This window comes from Drosophila ananassae, chromosome XR (assembly GCF_017639315.1).
Source record: "Drosophila ananassae strain 14024-0371.13 chromosome XR, ASM1763931v2, whole genome shotgun sequence".
NCBI lineage: Eukaryota > Metazoa > Arthropoda > Insecta > Diptera > Drosophilidae > Drosophila > Drosophila ananassae.
The window spans coordinates 10,716,457-10,731,673 of NC_057932.1; the positions used below are offsets into that span (position 1 = coordinate 10,716,457).

A 15,217-nucleotide genomic window follows, 5' to 3' on the forward strand; every position below is an offset into this window, starting at 1 on the left:
CCGATCCCTACGAAATTTGGCCAATAAGATTATTTTGCCCAACAGCAAAGTTATGCCAATTCCGATCGTTCAGGTTTATGGCAGCTATAGTCGGCCGATCCTTATGAAATTTGGCAAATCAGATTATTCTGTCCATAATAGAATCTATACCAAGTCCCATATTTCTAACATAAAAAACACCAAAGTTATGCCAATTCCGATCGTTCTATGACAGCTATAGGATATAGTCGGCCCATCCTTATGAAATTTTGTACATAAGATATTTTGGTCAAATATAACATGTGAAAGTCCCAACCCTCTAACTTAAAAAACACCAAAGTTATGGTATTTCCGATCAATCTGTTATATGGCAGCTATAGGGATCGGTCGACTGATCCCAGCCGTTCCGATTCATGTACTACCTGCAAGAAAAAGAAGGATGTGTGCCAAGTTTCAACTCGATAGCTTTAAAACTGAGACACTAGTTTTCGTAGAAACAGACAGACAGACGGACATGTTTATATCGACTCAGGAGGTGATCCTGATCAAGAATATATATACTTTATAGGGTCGGAGATGTCTCTTTCACTGCGATGCACACTTTTGACTAAAATTATAATTAAAGGGTAAAAAGGGTATAAAAAATTATTTTCAAAATTAGCTCATTTGATCATATTCATATTGCACGTGGAGATAGCTCTTGAGATGACGCAACTTTTGATATATCGCTCATATCTGGAAAAATTCGTTAACTCAAGACATAGTCCTGTAAGTCCATGTAAGTGCTGCACCCATTTTGTGCAGCCTCCTGTGAAGCTTGCATTTACTTATACACGTGTGTGTATTTGATTGGCAACTTTGCTTTTGGAGTCTTCATATATTTGGTCAATACCCTAAAAAATATGGAGTATATCTTTTCAGATTTTAGTTTATTTATTTAAAAATAAAATCCAAATAAAAAAAGGGCTTAAAAAGTAAAATATACACATTGACTAGAACTCAGGCCCTCCCGTGTTAGAAACCACAACGCTCTCCACTCGGCTAATCTCGAACTTTGTTGCTTGATGGCAACTTTTGATGTAATTCTTCTTTGTGTTTCAGTGACTCATGTCTTATTGAGAAGACTCACAAATGCACAATTTTACGAGTAGAAAGGTTTATATGCATATGCCCCCACTGAACATGTAATTACTGAAATTACAGCCACCACCGTTTTTGGGCCAAATCATGGCTAAAAAAAACTAGGCAAACCAATTCCGCCAATACTTTTCTAATATTTATTATTTTATATCGCACACCCAAAATTAAGTGTTACATTCAACAATTGGTTTAACTAGAAAAACTGGGAAAACGTTTTTTTTTTTAATTTTGCGCATTTATTTTATATGTAATACATGTTTATTATATAATTGGTCGGATATGCCATAACTTTGTTTTTTTTTTTTAAGTAAGAGGGATGGGACTTTCTATGGATCCCACTTTGGAAAAAATTATCCGATCTGACAAATTTTGATAAGGATTGGTCGACTATATCCTATAGCTGCCATATAACTGATCCATCGGAAATGCCTAATATTGGTGTTTTTTAAGTTTGGACTTTCCACACATGTTAAATTTGGTCAAAACATCTTATGTGCGAAATTCATAAGGATCGGCCGACTATATTATATAGCTGTCATATGTTTATGCAGTGGAATGTTTTTTAAATTAAAAAGATGGGTACAGATTGCATTTTAGTACAGATTTGCATCTTATCCGATTTGCAAAATTTTATTAGGATAATTGGCTTACCTTTGTTGTTTTTGAAGCTAGAATGATGGGACTATCTATGGTTTCCGTTTTGGGTAATCTAATCCTATCTTTCATAATAATCGGCCAACTATATCCTCTACCTGCCATATAACTGAACGATCGGAAATGGCACAACCTTTCTATTTTTAAAGATGCTTGGGGCTTTTTTAAATATTTTTATTAGAAATTTTGTTGATGGTGAAATTCTCATAAGGTTCGGACAACTATATAGGATCCGATATATATATTAATAATATAAGCTTCTGCTTAACTGCAAGGGTATATCAACGGCTACGCTCGAAGTTAGCTTTCCTTTCTTGTTTTTATACCCTTGGAGAGGGTATTATATTTTTGGTCAAAAGTGTGCAACGCAGTGAAGGAGACATCTCGGACCCCATAAAGTATATATATTCTTGATCAGGATCACCTCCTGAGTCGATATAAACATGTCCGTCTGTCTTTCTGTCGGTTTCTACGAAATCTAGTCTCTCAGTTTAAAAGCTATCGAGTTGAAACTTTACACACATCCTTCTTTTTCTTGCAGGTAGTATATAAGTCGGAACGGCCGGGATCGATCGACTATATCCTATAGCTGCCATATAACTGATTGATCGGAAATGCCATAACTTTGGTATTTTTAAGTTAGGGAGTTGAGACTTTCCACACATGTTATATTTGACCAAAATACATTATATACTAAATTTCCTATAGCTGTCATAGAACGATCGGAATTGGCATAACTTTGCTGTTTTTAAGTTAGAAAGATGGGACTTGGTACAGATTCCATTTTGGGCAAAATAATCTTATTTGACAAATTTCATAGGGATCGGCCAACTATATCCCATAGCCGCCATATAACGATCAAAAATGGCACAACTGCAAGGGTATATCAACTTCGCCTCCGCCCGAGGTTATTATTACTTCAATAATAAAGATGAAATTCAAAGTTAATTTGGCATCGTGTGGGAGCACAAACCAAACTTTAGGTAATAATAAGAAATACCCCCAAAAAAGGTAACGTAAAAAAAGGTTACACGAAAAATTAATTCCACATAACTTACAAAGCAACTTAGGAATTATTTGAGATTTTGAGAATATTGTTTAAATTGGTTTACATTGGCTTGGAGGGATTCAAAGGATTTTATTTGATAAATGCGTGATTAAATATCGATAGTCTGTTCGATAGTGTTTTGGGTCTATTTAAAAAATATAGGTATGGGTATGGCTCCACCACGCATGCCAGCCACCCAGATAGCGCAACAGCGCCATCTAGAAGCTGTGTTGGCAACTTAAATGTTACTCATAATCTTAAACTCATTAATACATGTAAAGTAAATTTGGTAAAACATTACATAAATTTACACATTAACCAAATGTGTAAATATATGTCATATAATATCAGACCGGCACTTATTCCGATGATCATGAAAATTCGAATATTTTTGGCCTAGATTGCTTATGGCCTACATATTAAATTTATATGAAATAAAAAAAGTCAAATGATAGGTAACAACGACCTTAACACATTTAACACGAAACACGAAAAAACATCTTAACTAAACATCCATATCCAAGTCAAATAAAGGACATTTCCGTGGCCAAGTCTTATATATTACTACCCTCGAAAGTAGGTCGAAAGTACAAAAAATATATCCATATTTACAACTCGCTTTTCAACTTTGTTAGTAGGTATATTTATTAACAATTGTAAAGTGCTTTTAGTTTACATGCAGTAGTTTCATAGTGATTTTTCACACAAAAAAGCAACATTAATATTTGCCCTTTTTCGTATGTGTACAATTTTTCATGTTATATTAGCTTTTTATTATAGTTTTTTATTTAGAATAAGATCAAGTACATTTTTAATATATGTCTTTGACAAATTAGTACTATGTTACGAAAAAAATATTGGAATATTTTGAGAGCCCGTATACAAACAATCTACCTTTCGTATTTAATACCAGTATACATACCAAGCTCTTGTGGCTTGTACATGTCCCCAAATAATTTATTTAAAACCTGTTCATTTCTTCCATTTAGAGTATATTTTTTTGTAAAAAATAAAGATCCGCATTGTCGTAAAAGCTGACTGGCAGTTTATTCTTTCGCCTCGAAGCGCTGGGGATTTGATGTAAATAATACTTTGCATATATACATTAAAACTAGAAAGTCGTGAGTGGACATTCCAAAAAAATTCCTAAAGTTTGGAAATCAAATCATTGAACTTGTCCCAAAATTCTAAGAATTTGTACGAGTGAGTTTCAAAAATCAGTATAAAATAATAGTTTTTTAGACATAGTATAATCAGCTTGATAGATATGATAGTTTTTGCCCAGCAATGTAATAGTTTTCTATAAACATCATGCAAGTTAGCTGCCCCCTCCTGTATGGTATACATATGTATATTTTTTAAAAGCATATACCGGTTATGTATTTTTAGATTCGATAAAAAAGCTAGTGCAATTTAGCTAAAGCATAACGTACAATAAAATGTATTACATTTTCGGGCAAAATAGACAATGCCATTTGCGATTCGAGCTACTTCAATATCTATAAGTCAAAAATTAAAAATTTCACAAAAAGCGAAAAAAATAAACTTGAACAAGCCCCTGCAATTGGTAAATATCCCGACACTGAAGTTTCTACTGAGATTGCTATCTATGAATGTATGTCAGGCAATTCTAATTGGCACATTTATATGTTATGTTAGGGGTATTTACTTTTAAGACCTATGTATACATGTGAATAATTAGAGGCATTTGTGCCAGAAGCCCGATCCCAGAAAGCAGTCAGCCCCAGCAGAAATCTCAACTTCCTGCTGGGGCTGCCGGCAGGACCAGGTTTGTCGATAACGCAAAATTCTAAATTATATATTAATACCAATCCGGGAACATTGTGTTTAGTTGGGGGTCAATTTGTGCGTTCCTACCACTTGCGCGGCGGCAAGGGCATTTCCTTCTCGGCGTGGTAGAGGGTTCGGTGTGACTCCACATACTCACTCCTCGTCTGAGTCTGGGCGAGCACATGTTCCCCTTGCCTCGGCGAGGCCAGTTCCAATTGCGTTGGTGCACGTGCCTAAAAGAAAACAGTCTATATAATATATTCCTCTCTAAAGCTGACTGGACACTATGGAGGTGTGGGCACTATACCTGTATAGCACGGCGGGCACGGGGAGTGCCCTCATGCGAGGAGACCTCCAAGACGTCGGGAGCGGTCCAATGCTCGGTAAACTCGCTGGCGGAACGTACCAGAGAGGGGTGACTGAGCGAGCGGTGGAAGAAGCGCCGGTCCTCGTCATCGTAGTACGGCATGCGGTAGTAGGAGCTAGCATCGCTCACATTGTCCGGATGGTCCAGATTCGGACGACCGAAATCCACAGTCACCTCTGACATAGAACGGAAATCGTTGTGATCGGTCTGGTACGAAGTGCGCGAGCTTCGTCGCGAGCGCTGCAAATTAAAGGCTCCCTGGATGCCTGGTCCGGTTGTGAATCCCATATTTGGGTCGTTTCGAATGGTTCGCACACTGGAACCGCCGTCGCTGTCGTATTCGTACAAAGTGGGAAGGGAGCTGCGACGGGATCGCGTGTCCCAAGGTTGTGGCTGGGACTTCTTGCCACGCCGCGGAGCTCGCATTTCTACATCGGGATCGTCGTCACCGGGCGGGGCGAGGATGCGGATGATGACATCCCACGTCTGCGGCTCGAAAATACGCTCGTAGCGCGTATCTTGTCGAATGCGCTCAAAGTCTTCGCGAACCACCGCCTCTGTGAGCATAGTGCGCAAGGACGACTGCGTTGTGATGATCTCCTTCCACTTGGCCCGGTCGTCATAGCTGAGGTTCCGCACTGAACTAGCATCGTCGGTGTCCTCTGCTAGCTCTGGCTCCTCTAATATGCGAATAAGAACGTCCCAGTTGGGCACATCCTTGTCTTGCGGTGGCACTTCGATCGGCTTCATATTACCTACCAGCTCTGGACTAGTCAGCTTCACTTTGTTGTCATAGATCTGAACTGGAGGCTCCGTCTCTGTCAGGGTCAGCTCGTTACGCTCCATCTTAGGCGTAAGGGTCAAGCCGGAGGCACTGGAGATGTCCGAGAAGTTCTCCCACTGTTGCTGCTCGCGTTCAGTAGGGTACTTCCTCACACGAACATCGAACTTGGGGTCTACTGGTGGGGGCGGCAAAGGAGCCCTGGGCTTGCTCTTGTACTCAGTCACGCGGCGCTTGTGGCTCTCTATGTCTTCAATGGTCTTCTTCTCGGTAACTGTTCGTAAGTAGACGTCGTCCACGGTGTGAGAGGTAACCGGTGCCGCCACGGGAACGGCAGGCACGTATTCGTCCTCGTAGTAGTGCATCTGATCAATGGCCACATCCGGTGCCTCGGAAGACATGTCGGTGACCTCGCTGGGTGCCGGACCATCGGTGTAATCAGACCAAGTCTCCGGACGACCATCGACTACTTCGTGATGTGTGCGTGTGTATACAGAGAACTTGGGTTCGGCGACGACTAGGGGAGGTGCTTGTGGAGCAGGGTGCAATTCGGGAACATACGTGAACTGCGAATGCATTGATTCTACTTGGGGCGGCAGTGAGTCCACGGTCAGAACACTCTCTCGGTCCTCATAGGCCTCCATGATCGTTGACAGGTTATTTCGATCCGGCAACATAGTGGCAACACTCTCCGTATCCGAAGTAACGGGCGAGGGTGGAGGAGGCGATTTTTTAACGCGCACCTGCACATCGAATTTAGGCGAGGCAGTAGCGACTGCCTCCAGAACTGGTGCGGCGTAGCGAGTTGTCGATGTCGTGGTCATCACAGCATTGGCAGCTGGCATCTCCTGGGCAGGTGCATAGTGGTCGCTGTAAATGCTAGAGGTCTCCTGGACAAAAGCACGATTCTCGAAGCTACCCGCGGAGCTAAAGGGCAGGGAACGGGTGTCGATCTCTTCAATCTCTGAATGCGACTCGCTGGGGTAGTCCGACGGGATGAGTGCTCCTTCGCTGCCAGATGAGCTGTACACCGCTTGCAAGGCGGCATGGGCGCGAGGAATTTTTACGCCCTCGAAGGCGCTGATATTGCCCAAGCTGCTGCCGCTGAGTTTGGTGATCTCGGAACCACTTCCCATGCTCATTGGCAAGCGACGCACGACGGGAATGGGCCTGCTGCGAAGGCAGTAGTAGGATACTGCCAGACCCAGTAACAGCAATGTCAGGAACATGATCGCGCAAATAATCATCAAGATCTGGATACTTTTAAGCGGAGGCTGTAGTACAGACCCGGTGGCAATAGGATTTAGGCTGCGGGTAAGAAATTGGTAAAAACAATAGATCTTTTCACGAAAATGGTACCTCTTACATGGGCGCTGGGAGAGCTGGTGGCAGTGATGGCACCGGTGGAGGATATCGACATACGATCGTAATAATTTCATCTCCGTCCATCTCCAAGTTTGCATGGAAGCGCACGATGATGTTGTTTGTGAACACGCGAGTGGGGTTCTACGGCACTCGAAATCATAAATCAGGCTGCTGTGGAGGAGGACTTCTCCGATTACTCACCTGAATCGTGCCACACCCTTTGAGCGGCAGTTCGAGGCGATAGCTGAGGGCTCCTTTGCCGCTCACTCGACAAGCACTGCTGCGATCGTAGTCAGCCTGAATGATGCCATGGAACGCATCGTTGAACTTCAGATCAACCTAGAAAAACCCGTATCTTAAGGTCGTGGTCAGAGGTACGGAGAAGCCACTTACCTGCATGGAACCGGCGGCACAGTTAAGAGCTGCCTTTGTGCGATTCAGGAAAATGAGCGGGCTGATGTCGTCTAGCTTGGTCACCTGGAAAGGATGAAGATGTGGAAGAAATTGCTTAAAGCTTGTGGGCTGCTATTATCACCCAGATTCCCACCCACATTTATATTTCTTCTGTGGCATTGTAGCCCGCTCCCATCAGCCATTCGTTCATTACCATATTATCTGAGCTACTCGGCTTCTTCATGGGTGCACTTCCGAATGTTTTCCGTGGCTTTTATTACCCAGAGCCTCAGAGATGTTACAGCCGCATAAAAAACTATCCCACGCTATTGTGTTAATGCAACTAAGTAAGATTTTAACATGAATGGACTAGCTACCTATTTGGTAGAGAAAAAGTATTACATGACCTATGGTTGCCTTTTGAGCTTCTCTAACGCTACTTGTGGAACATTGCTACCCAATAGGATGTAAGCCATTGAATTCAGAGAGACATGGCCTTTAAGAAATATTAAGAATTTTTACTCGTTTCTTTGAGATTTATATGGATTTGCGTGTTTACCTTGCCATCTAGTGTGGCCTCCTCTGGCAAGCCATTAGTGGTGTAGTTGCTGCTGTCTCCATGCTGCACATAATTGGACTGACCCACCGCCAGACCACTACAGATCAGCAGCAGAAGCCCTGAATACATGACTCGCTGGCCACTTCCGGCCCAAGACAGCCCTGAGTCCGTATTCATTTCGCAATGTGGGGGGCTGTAAAAAATATGGGTGTGTTTATAGATATTTTAACTTTGATTATAAAAGGCAATTATATATGAGTTTTGTATTCAATCACATTATTCGTATAACACTTGATGCAGCTGACAAGTTAATATTCCTGATAATCTAATAATTCTTATACCCAAAAAAGTCTCTTTAACTAAACAGTAAAGAAAAATTATAGCACAGCGAAATTTGATGATTAAGCTTATTCTATTTAGATAATACCTTAGGTAAGCTCTCTAGCTTATCTAGTCTTAATTCTTCGGTAGAGTTTTATATGAGTTTATTGGCTTTATTTTATTTATTGGCTTTGTCTATGATTGGAACTGATCAATGCTAAAGTGGTTCAGCTGCCGTTGCACCTGGGCGATTGCTTTATTCAGGTAACATCAATACCAAACAAAGGTAAACTGGTCCATTGGGCCTGCGAAATTCGATTTGCGACTGCCAGCGCAGCTGGTTTATTGGCAATATACATATGTATGTATATATCTATGAATATAATACAATTGCGACACTGTTGGTCTTAATAAAATTGGGTTCAGCTCTCTATTATTTAAGAAGAAAAACTATTTTGTTTTACGTAGATAGCCATATATGTATACTAGGGCGGTTCGATTTGTAGGGGGTAAAAAAAATCGCTTAGGCACATATGATTTTTGGATTCTAGGGATCAAAATAATAAACTTTGCTCAAGAGACCATACCTCTAAAATGAATTCTGATGTCCCTCGTTTTAACGAGAAGGAAAAATCTTGTTTTGACCCATTTAGAGTGCCCCAATCGAGTCCAAATGTATGAACGACCCCCACTAACTTTTGGAGGGTCGACCCACCCATGCTTGTGGTACCCCCCTAGGATCCCACAGGAGGGATTCTCCCTTACAAAAATATCACAAAATCACAGCACCTAAAAGTATGCTATGAAAATGTAACTCAAAACCTGTTGCTCCGCCCACCGCCTCTCCTCCTTTTCGTCCCTTGGTGGCCCCAGGGGGGTACCAAAGGGGGGTATGGGTGGGTCGACCCTCCAAAGTTAGTGGGGGTCGTTCATACATTTGGACTCGATTGGGGCACTCTAAATGGGTCAAAACAAGATTTTTCCTTCACGTTAAAACGAGGGACATCAGAATTCATTTTAGAGGTATGGTCTCTTGAGCAAAGTTTCTTATTTTGATCCCTAGAATCCAAAAATCATATGTGCCTAAGCGATTTTTCAATCGACCCGCCCTAATGTATACACTTGGTTAAGGTATCCTGTTATTTTTTTACAGTGTAGACGACCTAATTTGGTTAATAAAATGTTTTAATAGAAGAAATGGCAAAATAAGATAATGCATGCGTGTGTAAAGAAGCCGTTAGCCCATATCGCGATCTTCTCCGGCATCGACCTGACTAGCGCCCCGCACCATCCCACACCCCGCCTGTGCCCTTCTCTCTCCCACCAACAGAGCCATTAGCCTTCTGTCATCGACCTTCGTCCCAAATATTTGGCGTCTAACAATGAGGCTCAGCGTGATTGTCGGATAAGCCGAACTTTTTTTAAGTCGAAACAAAAGATATTGAAATTTCATTACAAATAACATGATCAGTTTTGGAGTTGTGATTAACCTTAAAAAAATATTTATTTAATAAATGAGTAATTTTAAAATATATATTTAATCTAAGGCGTGTTTATTCATTCGTTAAGAACTTTGTTAGGTATTTGGTGCCATGTCCCATAACTTTCAAAAATGTAAAAAAGAACTGCTAAAAAGGCGATAAATATTTTGTTAATACATTATTTTCTTAAACCTTTTCAGATATACTTTTTAAAAATTATAAATGGCTATCTATATAATGGCACCTGGCAAAACCCGTCTAAAAAAACACCTCCAAGGCTATGTAAATAGAGCCCTCCGTACACGATGACTGCTGCAACTGTCTTTATCTGCCCTATATGGTTTAAAGACGAATGCTTTCTTACATCACATGAAACGAGTATCGCCAAAGTATTTGATAATTACGCAAGTATCCATCCGAATCCCGGTATGGATGCATTTCCTAAAGGTGTCTTTCCATAAGCAACCCAAAAAATCAACCATCGAACTCCGGCTGTATCGATGTTCGCAGACCAATCAAGTCGAGACACCTACGATATTTTTGCCATATTTGTCAGACGATCGCCTTGAAACGGATCCCCCGGATTTATTGTTTGGCGACAAAACAAAGCCAACTCGACTTAAGCAAAGCAAAGCAAAAGCCAAGTCGACAGCAGAGGCTTGCTGGCTTTGTGGCTAAAATTCTACTCGACCTAAGTTTACCATTTTTCGACAAACAAGTTTTTGCCAAGCCAACAGCCAACGCCACCAGCAGATACATTTACCCACACAGTCAAAGATACAGATACAGGCACAAATACAAATACTGATACAGATGCCGATGCAAAATCACAACGCACGTAGGAAAGCCGTTTGGACACGGCCCCGCAAGGTAGCTGGCAGCTGAGCTCGCTCAAGAAGTCTGGATTTTATTGAAAATATATATGTATATACATAGTTATGTACTTCTATCTGCATAGAGGCCCATTTGCGATGTCAGACTTATTAGTCACTTATCAAGCTAGCTTAAAAAGTGTTGGGAAAATTCATATCCACCAGGCCACAAGTAAAAAAAACTAGTTTCTTATGATTAATGCATATTCTATATAATAAAATTAAATCTTTAATGTATATTTAGCAAACGCCTTCATCTTAAGTCAGATTGAATAGATACCGCTGTCTCCGAATATTTTTCTGTTCAAACTAGTATCTGACTCTAGAGCTAGTGTATTTTAAAATAGCCCACACCCTTTCTACCATTTTAGATCCTATTATGGACACAACTAATGATAAAATTGATAAAATTATAAAAAAAATATATAATTGGCTTATTGGCTCAGTACCGGCCAAAAATTTTAGTCAAAAATAAGTCAAATGCAGTTCTACTAAGTTTTGGTTACACATTTTCAAATCAAATTTACCTATTCTTAAGTCTATTTGTCTCATAATCTGATCTGATTCTGTGTAATTTGTATATCCATTACACCAACACCTTGTAACAAAACTGATCTCATACAAAAACTTTTACCGTTCTGACTCATAGAAAAAATTATTTAAAAGTCGTGTATTATAATTTACTTTCTTTGTGTACATACATAGTAGTAGATATGAATGTACATCTGTTTAAATAATCATTATACTTTTTTTTTAATTAAATCATTTTTATGGTTTTTTTTTTAAATTCATTTTGGAAATAGATTAATATTTTATCAATTCAAGAGTATCATGTGTTGAAACCCTTTTTAAGAAGATGCTTTTTAAACCTTTTATTTTTCAGCATTTTTGTTTTATATAATAAAACAACGCTCATGTCTTAAGAATGTCCTAAAATTTTGGAGGCGATCGGTCAATTTTTTTTTAAATATCTTGTTGGAGAAAAATTTTTTTCAAAATTTATTTCTTTTCAGCGCTATAAGTTTTTAACAGTATTGAAATATCTTTTTACCCACATTACCCAAAAAAAAAATTTCTTACCATCACGGCATGGGTAAATAACAATGTATGTAACAATATCCCTTAAGTTATATTCTTTAACTCCATCCAAAAATTAAAAATAAAAATCTTTTTTTTCGGTCACGGAGTAAATTTTTAAATATGTACATATTTATATTTAAGAAGTTAGTAAAGAAGTTGGTAGCAAATGGTTTGATCCAACCTGAGTAAAATTATATGTATTTTACATTTGTATAAAACAGCATTTTTGCTGTTTGTATAAAACATAAAATCTTTTAAATAATCTTTTGAACTTTCCATATAATAAAAGTAAGGTGGCACAAAAGAAACAAACTAAAATTTGTTTGCTCTTGAAATTATCTTTAATGACAGAATGCCATGTTTCAGTCAGATTGCAAAAAGCCATATGGCACAGCCTTAGTCACACGCATATGGCATATAAGCCAATCAATATCTTATGTAATTCAAATTGGAAATTATTTTTTGATATGGATATATAAATATATAAATTTATTTCATTTAGTTTGCGCCCATACACTTTTAGTCCGTTCGTGTTTAGCAGTCGAATTATTCAAGAATTCTTTCAATAATCCTCTTAAACGATATCATATCAACAACTTTATAGATATTTTGAAATGTAAAGCTAAGTACTATCGGGAAAAGTATGCTCAAAATATCTTTGGAGGGATTAAAAATACTAGATTTTTGAGAGCAACATAGACCAGGCCAATAAAGGCAAGAGTACAAAATATTTGGCTTTAGTTAGATGAGCTTGCCGCACAGGTTATCTCTGCAAAAAAATTCCTAAATGTACATAAATACCTACAAACATTCGAACATATACATATGTATGTATATAAGCGTATTTACCACACAGACCCACACAACAAAGTTTGTTTTTTAGTAGATGGGCTTGTATTGTCGCTCAGCTTGGTTGGAGCAAAACTGGTATTTTACCTCGTTGCTCATTTTGTCGCTTCCCCGAGCGACCGATTCACTGAGCCACCGACCTCCGCCCACTCCCTTCGCGTCTCAATGCCCCCACTCCACTTTAAGCCACTCCACTCCATTCCAGAGGCCAGAGAGCTGAGCTCTGTGAAGTGATTGCGCGACGCCAATGCTAAAAGTTGACGAAAAAGCGCCCTCTTTGTGACTCACATTGCCAGCGTTAGTGCGCACTGCGCAGAACTATGGCTACGCATGCGCTAGAAAGCGGCTCTGCTCGCTCTTTGCTCTCTTCTAGGAAGCTGGTGTGCGACAGCGTGAGGCGGAGCGACATTCCACCACGCCAATGCCGACGCCAGTACTTAAACCTATCCATTGCCACTTTATCCACTTGCATATGTTCTACAGGAAGTTAATTAACTAAAAAGAATCAACTCTGAGCACCCAAAATTTATACAAACACGAGTTTAACGTTCTTCAACCGTTACATGATATAGTGAGTCTAGAGGAAACCTTTATTTTTGTTCACAAACAAGCCAAGAGGAGACAAGATCCTAACATCAAAGTTTTGCGAACTTATAATTTTCAGATCTCCAAAAATGTATCTGCAAACATCTATACATATATACTCATATTAAATACCTTTAATCTTAATTAAAAGATTTTTGTTTTTTCGTTGCGTCATTTAAAACGACTTTTTTCAATCTTGTATTTAAAAGTAGTACATGGTATATACATACATATGTACATATATACATACATACAACATATTTTAAAAAACCCTTTCGCTTTTTACACTTTTTGAGAGAATGAAATGATATACACAATTAGCATCTTCATTAATTACAAAGATTTTCCGGTCATAAAAGTGGTCTAAGAAAACTATGTAACATATATATTGATTTTCAAAAAGTGTGTGGGAAAAAATGCCCAGTTGGTCTATACTATCTGTTAATGAGTATAGAAAATAAACTTATCTTAAAATTAAAATAAATAAAATAAAGATAAAGATTAGAAAAATTAAAGCTTATATGAAAAAAATAGACGGACAGAAAATATTTGGATTAAAGATGTGATGAATTTTTGGCCTATACTATATATCTGAATATCTATTCAGACTCTAATTAATTAATACTAATTAATTAATTTGTAATTTTTTTTTCAATAAATATTAGTCATGTACTTTGTATATGTATGGTATTTAGAGCTACATATACTTTTCTAACAATAAATTCTTATATATTTTCTATGACCGAGTCTCTGAAAAAATCTATAGCCTTTGTTGAAAAGATCAGGCCAATGGGGTATAACATTTTTAAGATAATACTTTGCAAGGTATTGTTATTATCACAAGAAACTTTCAACGAAATTGGGGATGTATGTATGTCAATTAAAGATTTTGAAAACATTTTAGATACATACAATACAAGGGAAATACAGTGACTTTGCATTTGAGAATAAATTCACTTCATGCTAATGGATTCCTGAGTGCATGCAGTTCGACCCAAAAAATGCGGCTACAAAAGTGATGAGATCACTCTCGGATTAGACTTTAATGAGACACTCCACTCGGCGCTACACGAACTGGATCGAAAACATTCGAATGCCACTTTCTCGGACCAGAATCCGATCTATTGTCTGATGCCGCGAGAAAGCAATTCTATTGTGGCGAGTCTTCTAACTTCTAACAGAAGGTCGGCGGTCGCATCTAATGAAGATAGCCCTGCCCTCGGAAACAGGTCATCAGTATTTACACCGCATAGAATACTACAATATGTCTCAGAACCGTGTGTGAGTAATGCGAATTCCAGGATGATTCGATCTTTGGCGATGATTGATGATATCCAATACACGTTGAAAGGCCGGCAGTGTCACATGCAAGCTAATTAGATTCATCACGTTGTTTAGTTTTCTTTCGTCACCACTTTATTTATTTTGTATTTTACTGCACACAAAAAAAAGCTTAAATAGGAAACAAAAGCAACATCTATTTATGAAGGTTGATCCACTTTTCAAGCGATGAACACGCAATAGCGCATTATTTTTTTTTTGTTTTAATAGTAAAAAAATAACAAAAAAAAAACCTTTAAAAAAATAAGACATCACTAATATCTGTTTTTTGGTCCAAAGCTAGCGCTATTGTAAAAAAAACACTAAAATATATTTACATATGTAGGTATGCTAAAACATAAATAAGCTTTTATACTCTTTTTTGAGTCCCACTTCGATGAATTGTTTTTTTAACGATGGTTGATTTTTTTTTGGGATGTATTTTTGCCGAATATTTACGAAACTATACTGGACTCGCCAACACTCCGTGCCCGGGCGCGTTTTTGAGTATTACCTGCTATCGACTGAGGAGACTGCTCCGAAGTTGCTGGCCTCAGACCTGGCTTGGCCAAGTCCCCCGCTCCCACCGCTGTAGCAGCACAGCTTTTAGCCAAGTCCCAGCAGAGTACATG

At 38.9% G+C, this 15,217-nt stretch overlaps 1 protein-coding gene across 3 annotated transcripts; it reads right to left on the reverse strand.

Moving 5' to 3' along the window:
* Window positions 1-3,448: 3,448 nt before the first annotated feature.
* Window positions 3,449-15,171, reverse strand: LOC6504260. 3 transcript variants are annotated; one of them, XM_014903747.3, is made up of 7 exons: window positions 15,100-15,171; window positions 8,078-8,270; window positions 7,519-7,602; window positions 7,327-7,464; window positions 7,127-7,266; window positions 4,920-7,068; window positions 3,449-4,845 (listed from the first exon to the last, which is right to left on the reverse strand). In XM_014903747.3, exons 2-7 carry the CDS (start codon window positions 8,252-8,254, stop codon window positions 4,696-4,698), a joined length of 2,838 nt encoding a protein of 945 aa, XP_014759233.1. In that variant the 5' UTR covers window positions 8,255-8,270; window positions 15,100-15,171; the 3' UTR covers window positions 3,449-4,695. The 3 variants fall into 3 exon arrangements, with proteins under 3 accessions (XP_014759233.1, XP_014759232.1, XP_032308835.1); XM_014903746.3 differs by having other exon boundaries at window positions 14,962-15,128; XM_032452944.2 differs by having other exon boundaries at window positions 14,924-15,128.
* Window positions 15,172-15,217: the final 46 nt, after the last annotated feature.